A 13,758-nucleotide genomic window follows, 5' to 3' on the forward strand; every position below is an offset into this window, starting at 1 on the left:
TAATGTGAATGATTTGTCAATTTGTCTGCTTAGTTTGCAAATACACACATTAGAAACACCAGGTTTGTGTTTTCGTCCTTACGCTAATGCTATAACGAAGTCTCCACGCAGCGAATGGTGATCATGACCAACACATCCTTTGTTTTGGTGAATAATCAATATGTGAAAATACAGCGTGTCCTGATAGGCCGGTGCCGAAGGGCTCTCCTCATTGGCCGACTGTCTGGGATCGACTTCTCCAAAGACAGATATTAACACACAATTCTGACTTTTTTTTATCTCACAGTTGCGAGTTTATATCTTGCCATTCTGACCTTATATCTTGCAATTGTGAATTTATATCATGCAATTCTGAGAAAAAAAGTCTGTTATTTGAATTTGTATCATGCAATTTTGAGAAAAAAGTCAGAATTTTAAGTTTGCATGCAATTCTGAGAAAATAAAATCTGAATTTGGAGTTTGTATCGCAATTCTAAGAAAAAAAGTCCGAATTTGGAGTTTGTATCACGCAACTCTGAGATAAGTCTGAATTTTGAGTTTGCATCACGCAATTCTGAGAAAAAAAGTCTGAATTTTGAGTTTGCATCATGCAATTGTGAGGAAAAATTCAGAATTTTGAGTTTGTATCATGCAATTTTGAGAAAAAACGTCTGAATTTGGAGTTTGCATCATGCAATGGTGAGAAAAAAAAGTCAGAATTGTGAGATAAAAAGTCACAATTACCTTTTTTTTTTTTTATTCAGTGGCGGTAACGAGCTTCCATAGAAATGCCATTTCATGTTGATTACAAAAGTAATAAGTTGTTTGGCAGATGATTATGGTGCATCACAAGTGTGTAAATATGTCAGTAAAAGCCAGACTGCTTTTGTTATGAAGAAATGCAATCACGTGTCATTCAAAGTTTTGCGCGAATGCACATATAGAAGAAAAAAGTAAAGTTTCTTACAAACATTTCTGTACCAGTCTGCTTAGTTTGCAAATACATTTGAAACACCAAGTTTGTGTTTTCATCCTTATGCAAACGCTATAATGAAGTCTCCACGCAGGATCCGTTATGGTGCAGCGAATGGTGATCGTGACCAACACATCCTTCGTTGCGGTGAATAATCAATACGGGAAAATACAGCGCGTCCTGATAGGCCGGCGGCGAAGGTGGGCTCTCCTCATTAGCCGACTGTCCGGCCAAACATCGTGTGCTTTCCGTGGGACAGCTGGGATCGTTCAGGCTACTACTGTGACTTCGCCAAAGACAGCTGCGGCGTGAACCGTACAAGCGGCTTAGCGAAAACCGACTGCTGCTAAAAGGCAAACGCGGACTGCTGCTGTTGCAAATGCTCAAGGCGCTGCGTGAGAAAATCGACGAGCTGCTAATAGAGCGATGACAGCGTTCGCAGTTCTGCCGGTATCCTCCAAAACCATTTCCGCCAGCCGCGCCGATCTCACGCGGCGAGAACGTGTTGCAACTGGACTGCTGCGCCAGATCCATAAGCACAGCTTCAGAGTAACTGGGAACAAGCTGTTGGTTAGAACGAATGTGCCACTCGAGCTCCGTGCTGTCAATAGTGTTGACCCGCGGGATGTGCCGACAAAACGGACGCTCATCCAGAGGCGTAACGGCGACGTAGTCGAAGCCGAAAAGCTTCTCCACGTGGTAGTGAACGTACGCCGTGCGGTACTCCGTCAGAACCCTCAACGGCCAGGATAACGTCAACGCCGCCGCCAACCAGAAGCTACACTGCGATGCGTACCAAGGCAAGCGATCCGGATCCGCAAAAGCAAGCAAGTACTCCTTAAACTCGACGTTTTTTAAATGCATCCCTTCGCGTGCTTCCATATAATCATCCAATCCTTCATTCTCAGTGAAGAACCGTGCCCTCTGCGTCAAATAGGAGTTCTCGGACTCGACGTTGGCAAAACTAAAGCACTTAGTGAAGCGTAGCTTGGTCACGGGAAAGCTCTCCAGTCCGGTGAGGTGTTTGGAGATGTCTTTGACTCCACAGTTTCCGTAATCAAACTCGGCCTCTGCGACGTGCGTGTTCACGCGCTCGTGATAAACCTGCGTGGTCGTGTAGGCGTCTCCGTTGCGATACCTTGTCACTTGTCTCGTTCTACGTACGTAATGATAGCTAATAGCCTTCCACCAGATGCACGGTGTCGCTTGTTGCATGCGCTGCAGCCGCTCGCCGACGCTCTCCAGGTCGACTTTAAACTGGAGTTTGTTGCGTGAGTAGCAGTGCCAGCACTCCACCAGATAAATCATGTAGAGCATGACGAGGAAGGCCACTGGGATGTAGACGTAGCCGTTGGAACAGGGACTGTCGTGGTACAGCATGGACTTGCCCTTGAAAGCACTGTCGAAGGTGAGGCGCGTGACCTTCGTGACCTGGCACCAGGTCAAGGCGATCACGCAGCAGTACATCAGCAGCGACAGGAGGAGGCATTTCCAGTGGGAGTCGCGGCACAGGGACTTGCTCAGTGACTGCTTTGCGGGTCGTTGCTGTAAAGATACAAACGATAAAGAGAATTGGTTTCATGGAGAACTTTACCTAAGAAAAAACTGTAAACTAAGGGTGGTGTCACAGCTGCCTCATTTAGTTCGGTTGAATCGCACTAGAGTTCATTTTCCCTCTTGGTGCGGTTCGTTTGGGCAGGTGTGAATGTAGCAATCGCACTCGAGTGCGCCCTAAAAGCGGACCAAAGAAGCGTACCGATACCTCCTTGAAGTGGTGGTCTCGGTACGCTTTCAAACACTGGATCGGTTAGTTTATGGTGAGAACATGATCAGAACTCAAACAGACCCAACCGCAAAAAGTACTGCACCTTTTTGAACTAATCCAGCTTCCGTAGTCAGCTGCGCTGTTCATTATAGGATGAGAAGTATTTGTTGACCTTTGGCAACACAGCCCCATGGCAGCTCGCTGACAAACTTGGAGTTGTGAGGAGGTGCGGAGCCTCATAAATTTGGTCTGATGATCACATTAGGTCCCATCTTTCGAAAACTCACAAGAACACTGCAATCTTCTCATTGTTTAACAGTTTAGAAAATATGTTCAATGACACAATTGGCCAACAAGTGGTGTGGATGTAGAGCATGCTACACAACTCCTCGTCCAGGCCCTGGTCATCTCCAGGCTGGACTACTGCAATGCTCTTTTAGCCGGTCTTCCAGCATGTACAATCAAGCCTCTACAAATGATTCAGAATGCAGCAGCACATCTGGTCTTCAAAGAGCCCAAAAAGGCACATGTCACACCTCTTTTCATATCCCTGCACTGGCTACCGGTTACAGCACGCATCAAATTTAAGACACTGATGCTGGCATATAGGACAGCCACCGGCTCATCACCTGCCTACCTCCATTCACTACTACACATCTACACTCCTTCCAGAAGACTGAGATCCTCTAGTGAAAGACGCCTCATTGTACCACCACAGAGAGGTATTAAATCACTGTCCAGAACATTCTCGTTCAACGTTCCTGCCTGGTGGAATGATCTTCCCACCCCTATCCGGAATGCAGACTCCTTAACAGCTTTCAAACGACTGCTGAAAACCCATCTTTTTCGACACTATGTGACTCAATTAAAAAAAAAAAAATTCTCCTCTCTTCTTGATCCTCCCTTCTAGCCTGTTTTTCCTCTCTTTCTTGATCTTCTCCTTCTAGCCTGCACTCTTCTAACAACGCCTGATATATGGTATTTTTGAACACTTCCTATGTTGATCTGCCTCCTTAGGATGAATCACTTGTTGTATTCCCAATTGTAAGTCGCTTTGGATAAAAGCGTCGGCTGAAATGAATAAATGTAAATGTAAATGTGGATGTTGTCACATGACTGGAGGTTCATTTCAACTGGTTCGCAATCAGTAATCAGTGTGGTGTGAAAAGGACCCAAATTGGCAGAAAAATGCTACAATGTATCATTTGTTGCCCGTGGTCCGGACCAAATGAAACGAACCACAGATGTGAAAGCACCCCGAAACAACACGTTCTCACTCACAACTCGTCACATATTGACGCTTAGTCAGGACCCTTTGGTGACACTCTCCAGGGTACCCCTTTAGAGTCATTTTTCGAAGTTCAGGGTCCTCCATTGCTTCAAATAACGGTGTGTTTCCATTACAGCGTCAAATCTGCACTCAGTGCCGCTGGCAACGATACAACGGCACCTGTTTACACCCTGTTTGCGTTTCATTGTCTTCTTTTAACGGTGGTTCGCAAACATACTAGCATTTAATGAAAGTATGCAAAGTGCATTTACTTTTGCATGACTTTTTCAATGATATGTGATTTCAGCTCAGTAATCCACCAGTTCCTCAAACACTCGGAAACATACGTCAAAGTCTTGCCTTGCCTACTTTTCACAGCGATTGGTTGTCGTCTGGTGTTTTGCGCTTGAGATTTGCATAAAGTTGAGGAATGCCCAACTTTTTTGAAGCCATAATGCACCATGCAAATGTTTAAGCTCAACTTCCATATGAATGAATTGAAAACGCCCGCTGCGTACCAGTGGAAACGCACTGTTACAATGTGTTTCTACTACAGCGTCAAATCCATGCTCAGTGCCACTGACAACGCCACTGCTTTGGGGTGTGTCAAATTTAGGGCAGAGCACGCCTATGGCAAAACAATGTTTATACCCTGTTTGCATTTCATCGTCTTTTAACTTCGATTGGCAAACGAAACACTAGCATAAAATGAAAGCATGCAAAGTGCATTGATTTTTGCATGACTTTTTCAATGATATGTGATTTCAGCTCCACCAGTAATCCACCAGTTCTTCAAACACTCAGAAACATACGTCAAAATCTTGCCTTGCCTACTTTTCACAGCGATTGGTTGTCGCCTGGCGTTTTGCACTCGACATTTGCATAAAGTTGAGGAATGCCCAACATTTTTGCAGCTCTCAGCCACTCTCAACACTTTCTCTGTGCCTCTTTCAATCCCATAATGCACCACGCAAACGTTTAAGCTCAACTTCCGTATGAATGAATTGAAAACGCTCACTGCGTACCAGTGGAAACCGAAAAAAATTCAACACTGGGCCGAAGGCCGAACGCGGTTTTTAGTGTCCCCAGCCATGTATTATGCCAATTTTTTTTAACCATTGAATAAATTAAATATTAATAACCTTTTTACAGTTTTGTCTTGCTTTTCAAAAATAAATTACAAAACAACAATTTACTTAACACTGAACATTTTTGACCAATTAAAAGCGTTCAAAAGAGCTTGTGACTAAACCTCCTGATGCCATTGGATCCTCAAATTGTCAGCCGGACCTCATAACTCCTCATAACATTCAGTATAAAGTGCCACAAAGCATGGAAAATCTTTTTCCAAACATTTAACTACAACCCAAAACTCTTTCTTCTTTTTTTCTAACTTAACAGTAAAGAAATATTTTTGGAAAACAAAATATTCTTAATAATGTTCTTTTCTTTCTGTCCTGTTTTTTTTTTTTTTTTCTAAAGACTTCTCAAGAATTATTTAAGTTTAAATTCTTCCTAAAACATTGGATAGTGTCCAATGTATCCTAAATATTCTTTTTTTTTTTCTTTTAGCAAAAACAAACGAACAAATAAATAGAAAATTTCCAAAATTATTACATATTTGAGAATGTCTTTGTTCTGTATAGTGGAAAAAGGTTCTTTAGATTATTAAAATGTTCTTCACATTAAGAAAAAACTGTTCTTCTATGTCAGTTGTCCACAAATGTTTTAATACGAAGGGCTAAAAATCTTGATTGAGGGTCGAGGGACAAAACTAAAAGTTGCATTATATTCAACCAAATTATATTAAAATGTATGACATATTAAAAATGTTTAAATAATTTAAAAAAAAAAAAAAATATATATATATATATATATATATAATTAATTTTTTTGATCATTTTTTTTAAACCTTGTGTAGGATTTACTTTAAAACAATTTTCACTCAAAAACTGATTTCACTAATAATCACAAAGAAAATAAAATTCTTGTAAACCACCCAGTAAAAATCTCATTACCCTCATTGATTCTGCTTTAGAAGCATTTTGTTGATGGATCCGAAAAAGCCTTATAGTCTGACAGAACGATTAATCCACAAAATGCAAACATCATATTCATGCTGAACAAACTTCTCAGGTTTTTATTTAGCTGTTTCTGGAGTATGTGATTGCATGGCTGTCTTATGCCCTTAACATGGCAGCTGGCATTAAATAATTGATTAAGTTCTTCCATAATTATCCGCTCTACCTTTTAGCGCGGCCCCTGGAGCCCCTCACGACCGGAGCTCTCAGCGGGAACCGCAACACTTATGACAAGTAGCCCTTATGAAGTATTTCTCAGCCATTAATACACAATGCATAATACTCTCATTTGTGTTTTTGTTTTTTCAAGCAAGTTGCAAACAGTGTTATTGTATTATAATATAATAAATATTATTTATTATAATTTGTATTAATATTTTGAATTATTTTTTGGTTTTACATTTTCAGTTTTCATTTTTATTTTAGTTAAAGTTTTAGTTGGAGACAATGAATAATTTAAATTAAATTAAAATAATATTTAAAAATTAAATCAAATTAAAATTAAATATCTCAAACTTATATAGACATATAAAAATCTAATAAAAATGACAAAAAAATAAATGTAAAATGAAAACATTTATAGAATAAATTCATATAAAAATATAAAATCTAATTCAAAACTTTAACAAAAACTCAATGATACCAAAACAAAAAAAAAGTTAACTAAAATGAAATTTTAGTTGGAAGCAATAGAAGCAATAAATAATTTAAATAAATTAAATTAATACATTAAAATAATATTTAAAAAAAAAATTAAAATAAAACAATATCTCAAACTTATACAGACATATAAAAAACTAATAAAAATGTTGTTTTGACATTTTTATTAGTTTTTTATATGTCTGTATAAGTTTGAGATATTGTTTTTTTATAAAAAATAAATAAAATAAAAAGATAAAAAATATAAAAATAAAATGTAATTTAAAACTTCAAAACTAATGTTAAGTTAACTAAAATAAAAACTAATAAAAATTACAAAAACAACAAAATTTAAAAATTTTTTAAAATGAAAACAATTCTAGAATAAATTGATATAAAATATAAAAAGAAAATCTAATTCAAAACTTTAACAAAAACTCAATGATACCAAAAACAAAAAAAGTTAAGTTAACTAAAATAAAAGCTAATAAAAATTACCAAAAACAAACAAATAAATGTCAAGTTAACTAAAATTAAATTTTAGTTGGAAGCAAGGGAAGCAATACAATTTTTAAATTAAATTAAAATAATATTTAAAAATAAATTAAATTAAAATTAAATTAAATAATGTCTCAAATGTATATAGACATATAAAAAACTAATATAAATGACAAAAACAACAAAAATTAAAAAAAAAATTAAAATGAAAACAGTTCTAGAATAAATTGATATAAAATATAAAAAGAAAATCTAATTCAAAACTTTAACAAAAACTCAATGATACCAAAAACAAAAAAAGTTAAGTTAACTAAAATAAAAGCTAATAAAAATTACCAAAAACAAACAAATAAATGTCAAGTTAACTAAAATTAAATTTTAGTTGGAAGCAAGGGAAGCAATACAATTTTTAAATTAAATTAAAATAATATTTAAAAATAAATTAAATTAAAATTAAATTAAATAATATCTCAAACGTATATGGACATATAAAAAAACTAATATAAATGACAAAAACAACAAAAATGTAAAATGAAAACAGTTCTAGAATAAATTGATATAAAATATAAAAATAAAATCTAAATTAAAACTTTAACAAAAATTCAATGAAACAAAAACAAATGTTAAGTTAACTAAAATAAAAACTAATAAAAATTACCAAAAACAAAAATGTTAAGTTAACTAAAATTAAATTTTAGTTGAAAGCAATGGAAGCAATACATAATTTAAATTAAATTAAAATAATATATAAAAATTAAATTAAAATTAAATAATATCTCAAACTTATATAGATGTGTAAAAAACCTAATAAAAATGACAAAAACAACAAAAATTTTACAAAATTTAAAATGAAAACAATTCTAGAATAAATTGATATAAAATATAAAAATAAAATCAAATTCAAAACTTTAACAAAAAAAATCAATGATACCAAAACCAAAAAATATTAAGTTAAATAAAATGAAATTTTAGTTGGAAGCAATGGAAGCAATAAATAATTTAAATTAAATTAAAATAATACATTAAAATAATATTTAAAATGAAAAAATGACAAAAACAACAACATTTTTACCAAATTTAACATGAAAACATTTATAAAATAAATTGATATAAAAATATAAAATCTAATTTAAAACGTAAAAAAAAACCTGACCCTAACCACAACTAGGTTAATGCCAAAAAAATAGTTCAACTAGTTACTAAACATCAGCGACCTCTTTTTCTGAATGATCTTCATAAGTTACGCTACACTCTTAAAAATAAAGATGCTTTAAAACATTCTTCATAGAAGAACCATTCAGTCAAAGGTTCTTTAAAGAACCATTTCTTTTTTTACCTTTTTATAATCTGAAGAACCTTATTTCGCCACAAAGAACCTTTTGTGAAACAGAAAGATTCTTCAGATGTTAAAGTTTCTTAATGAAACCATTTAGACAAAAAAGAGTGTAATTTGGTCTTTGAATATATGAATTTGTAAACAGATTACAATTAGACAAATCACTTTTCTTTAACTGAAAGTGTTTGTGCACATCAATTCCAGGCACTAATTAGTAACTAAAAAGCTTTCAGTGACCCAGGGGGGCATTTTACACTTAAGCACTTCTGAGGAAATAATTATCAAACCAGTTAATCACCATCTTTCAGCAGCTAAATGATGTGTAGAGCATAAGATAAGACAACCACAACAGAGCAAACACATTTCCTCACATTCTTAGGTGAACTGTATTAGTTGCTGAATGAAAGCTGAAGCACTAGGGACAGATCTGTTGTTCTCTAAAGCACTTGAACAGTGAAACCAAGCCTCTTTAATGAGGCTCTGTCAGACGGTCCCAGAGAAAACTCGCGCTCTCATATAGTGAGGATTCTCTGCTGCTGTCACCCTGTGTATTTTAGGAGGTGTGAGCAAGGCGTCCCACTTTCATTCGGGCTATTTTAGTGTTTTAGTAAAGTGACATAACTGAGGCTGACCTCGCTGCCAATTCATGAGGTTTAGATCATCAGCGAGGCCCTGTGTGTTGGTGACATGTAAGTTGGAACTTAATAAGCAATGTTTTAAAGCTTTATGTACTCTCAAAGTCTGAAATATATATTATAAATCATCACAAACAACTTAAATGTCACTTGGTGATTTTTGCAAAATACAGGTCACATTTCACCCCAAAATGTAAAGTAATAATAAATTATTTTAATAAAATTATAAAAAAAAAAAAAATGTTTTTAATTTGCAGAGTTTTGTGCATTAATTTCATAACAATCAGGCATATGCTTAAAGGAAAAATTATTATTAAAATTATATATAATTATAAAATAAATTGCACAATAATTCAAGAATTATTTTAATAAAATATTTTACAATATTTTTTGCATTAGTTTTATTTAAATCAACCATGCTCTTACATTTAAATTATACTGTTAATTCTATAATAATAATGAAAAAGTATATATAGTTTCTGTAAATATATAAAAAAATAAATATAAAAATAAAATTATATTATTTTCATAACAATCAAGCATATTGTTAAATTTGAATTAAACTATTAATTATATAATAATAATAATAATAATATATAATTTATGTTAATAAATCATACAATAATTCAATCATTATTTTAATAAAACAAGAATTTCAATAAAATATTTTTTACATTATTTTCATAAAAAACAGGCATACTCTTGAATTTCAATTATACTATTAATTATATAATAATAACATAATAATAGCTTATGATTTCTGTAAATACATTTTACAGTAATTAAAAAATGATTTGAATAAAATATTTAAATTATTAACATTATTTTCATTAAAATTAAACTATAAATTATATAATAATCATATTAATAATAATAAAAAGATATATAATTTATGTACATAAATATTTTTATGTAAATTAATTATACACTAATTTAATAATTATTTAATAAGAATTTATAATAAAATATAAAAAAACTATTTACATGATCAACCTCCTAAATTTAAATTATACTATAAATTATATAAAACACATTTGTAAATAGTCATAAAATACTAATTATTCATAATAATGCTGAATAGTTAGAATTTAATAGCAGTTTTTAAAATCAAAATATAATTTCCTAAATAAGATAAAATCATTTTAAATTAAGTTTTTTTAAATATTATTTTTGCTAATTTTTTTTATGTATATTTTATTTTATAATTTATTTCTATAATATATATTTATTGTATTTTATTATATTTATTACAATTTTTTTTTTATCAAAATGAAATAATATTTTATCAAATACATACATTTTATCTGCATTTTTCAGTAGAATATTAGCCTATTACTAATAGCAAATGTGTATGTTCCCATTCATCAATAATGGGTCACATAGAAAAAAAATTGTGCATTTTATTTGTATAATAAAATATATTTTATCGTTAATTGTTTTCCAATTTTTTTTTATCAAAATGGAATGACATTTTAATTATTAATTAAATAATTCAGTTTTTTTTATTTAATTTTTATTTTATTTTATAATTTATTTATTTAATATATATTTTAATTTATTTTAAAGAAACAGAAATGTGAATGGGGTGTTAAAATATAAACATATACAAATGTTTCAAGCAATGTTTTTGTAGCATGTTTTTTTATTATTTTTGCAAAATATATTTTTTTAAATTGTATTATTTACATTGTATTTTTTTTGTATTGTATTTTTTTTTCATTTTATAATTTATTTATATAATATATGTTTATTGTATTTTATTAAATTTTATTAAAAAAAAAGCTTTAATCAAAATAAAATAATAATTTATCAAATACATTTTTCTGTATTTATAGAATATTAGCCTATTACTAATAGCAAATGTGTATGTTCCCATTCATCAATAATGGGTTACATAGAAAAAAGTGCATTTTATTTTAGATTTTATTTATATAATAAAATGTTTTTTTTTTATCATTAATTCTTTTCCTATTTTTGTGATAATTTATCAAAATGGGATGACATTGTATTTTCAAAAATAATTATTAATGAAATAATTCTTTTTTTTATTTTATTTTAATTTTAATTTTATTTTATAATTTATTTATATAACCTATTTTAATGTGAATCGGGTATTAAAATATAAACATAAAAATGTTTCAAGCAATATTTTTATAGCATTTTTAATTATTGTTATTTAATTACATGTGCAAAATATATTTGCAAAATTGTATTATTTACATTGTGTTTTCAAAAATAATAAAAATGTTAATTTTTTATAAATCTTTTTTTTAATTTTCATTTTATAATCTATTTCTAAAATATTAGAGTTATTAAATAATTCTGTTTTTTCATTTCACTTTTAATTTATTTTTAAAATATAAACATATATAAAAATGTTTCAAGCTATATTTTATAGCTGTTTTTTTTAATTATTTCTGAATTTGAATTTGATATTTTAAATCGTATTATTTAATTTATTTTTTTTGTGATGAAATATGACCATGACCTATGAAGTTTCCTGAGATCCACTCTCTTACTGTCTGCCACTGAATTGAACGTGTAATTGGTTTATACAGTCTATTATTACAGTAGTCTACAGTAGACAGATAGGAATCTTTGTGTGTATCTCCTTTCACTCACGTGCACGAACCCCCACACACACAATCCACCGCATGTTTGAGTCAATTAAACATAAATCGCAATGCATTAATTAGCCTTTTGATAAAACTCACAGAACCCAGCGTTTATTCGTTCTCTTTCGTCACGGTTTGTAACAAAGGTTTCCCCACATCGCGTCGAAATGGGAACGCGCGCGCCGCGGCTGAACTCACCGCTTCCCGCGGCGCGTCCGTCTGCTCGTGGTGGACATCAACAGCACTACTGTCCGTTACCGGAGCCGCCGGAGACATGATGATGATGATGAAGATGATCCTGGAGCATCACAGCCATGTGTCATCCATCACTCTCCATTACGGCTCCTCAGCGAGGCAGCATCCTGCCCACGAGAGCGCGCTTCTGTGTCCTTACGAGTCCAAGAACAAACAAATACTTGAGGGATTGTTTGCTGTCCAGGAAAGCGAGAACATTTCCCTCAGGATTTGTGTTTTGGAAGTAAAAGAAGCGGATCCGAGCCACGTCGAGACGCAGAACGCGTATGGAAATGCCAAGCGCATCCACATCCACACGAGCACGTGAACGCGGAGTGAATGACAATGAGGCGCGAGATGAATCCACACGGATGCGCAGCTCAGATCCAGGTAACGGGGACGAGAGAGAGAGAGAGAGAGAGAGAGAGGGAGGTGTTGTTTATCTATCCCAGTCGTTTCTGCTGAGGATTGCACATGACCTTGACTTCATGCATGTGCTTTCCTATTTTTAAAATGCATGTTCTATTTATTTGATCAAAATACATAAAAAATATCTATTAAAAAGATGTAATAATTTCAAAATAGAAATTTCAAAACAATTTCAAAATAGAAATTGTGCTTTTCCATTTGTAATATGCATGTTCTATTTATTTATTTATTTATTTATTTCTATTTATTTATTTATTTTTAAAATGCATGTTCTATTTATTTGATCAAAATACATAAAAAATATTTATTAAAAAGATGTAATAATTTCAAAATAGAAATTTCAAAACAATTTCAAAATAGAAATTGTGCTTTTCCATTTGTAATATGCATGTTCTATTTATTTATTTATTTATTTCTATTTATTTATTTGTTTTTAAAATGCATGTTCTATTTATTTGATCAAAATACATAAATATTTATTAAAAAGATGTAATAATTTCAAAATAGAAATTTCAAAACAATTTCAAAATAGAAATTGTGCTTTTCCATTTGTAATATGCATGTTCTATTTATTTATTTATTTCTATTTATTTATTTATTTTTAAAATGCATGTTCTATTTATTTGATCAAAATACATAAAAAATATTTATTAAAAAGATGTAATAATTTCAAAATAGAAATTTCAAAACAATTTCAAAATAGAAATTGTGCTTTTCCATTTGTAATATGCATGTTCTATTTATTTATTTATTTATTTCTATTTATTTATTTGTTTTTAAAATGCATGTTCTATTTATTTGATCAAAATACATAAAAAATATTTATTAAAAAGATGTAATAATTTCAAAATAGAAATTTCAAAACAATTTCAAAATAGAAATTGTGCTTTTCCATTTGTAATATGCATGTTCTATTTATTTATTTATTTCTATTTATTTATTTATTTTTAAAATGCATGTTCTATTTATTTGATCAAAATACATAAAAAATATTTATTAAAAAGATGTAATAATTTCAAAATAGAAATTTCAAAACAATTTCAAAATAGAAATTGTGCTTTTCCATTTGTAATATGCATGTTCTATTTATTTATTTATTTCTATTTATTTATTTATTTTTAAAATGCATGTTCTATTTATTTGATCAAAATACATAAAAAATATTTATTAAAAAGATGTAATAATTTCAAAATAGAAATTTCAAAACAATTTCAAAATAGAAATTGTGCTTTTCCATTTGTAATATGCATGTTCTATTTATTTGATCAAAATACATCAATTTCAATATAAAATCAAAAACATAT

General features: G+C 31.0%; 1 protein-coding gene across 1 annotated transcript; it reads right to left on the minus strand.

Moving 5' to 3' along the window:
• Positions 1-608: 608 nt before the first annotated feature.
• Positions 609-12,404, minus strand: LOC141295735 (transmembrane protein 151B-like). The gene is made up of 2 exons (XM_073827002.1): positions 11,990-12,404; positions 609-2,497 (listed from the first exon to the last, which is right to left on the minus strand). Exons 1-2 carry the CDS (start codon positions 12,065-12,067, stop codon positions 1,025-1,027), a joined length of 1,551 nt encoding a protein of 516 aa, XP_073683103.1. The 5' UTR covers positions 12,068-12,404; the 3' UTR covers positions 609-1,024.
• Positions 12,405-13,758: the final 1,354 nt, after the last annotated feature.

This window comes from Garra rufa, chromosome 21 (assembly GCF_049309525.1).
Source record: "Garra rufa chromosome 21, GarRuf1.0, whole genome shotgun sequence".
Classification (NCBI taxonomy): Eukaryota; Metazoa; Chordata; class Actinopteri; order Cypriniformes; family Cyprinidae; genus Garra; species Garra rufa.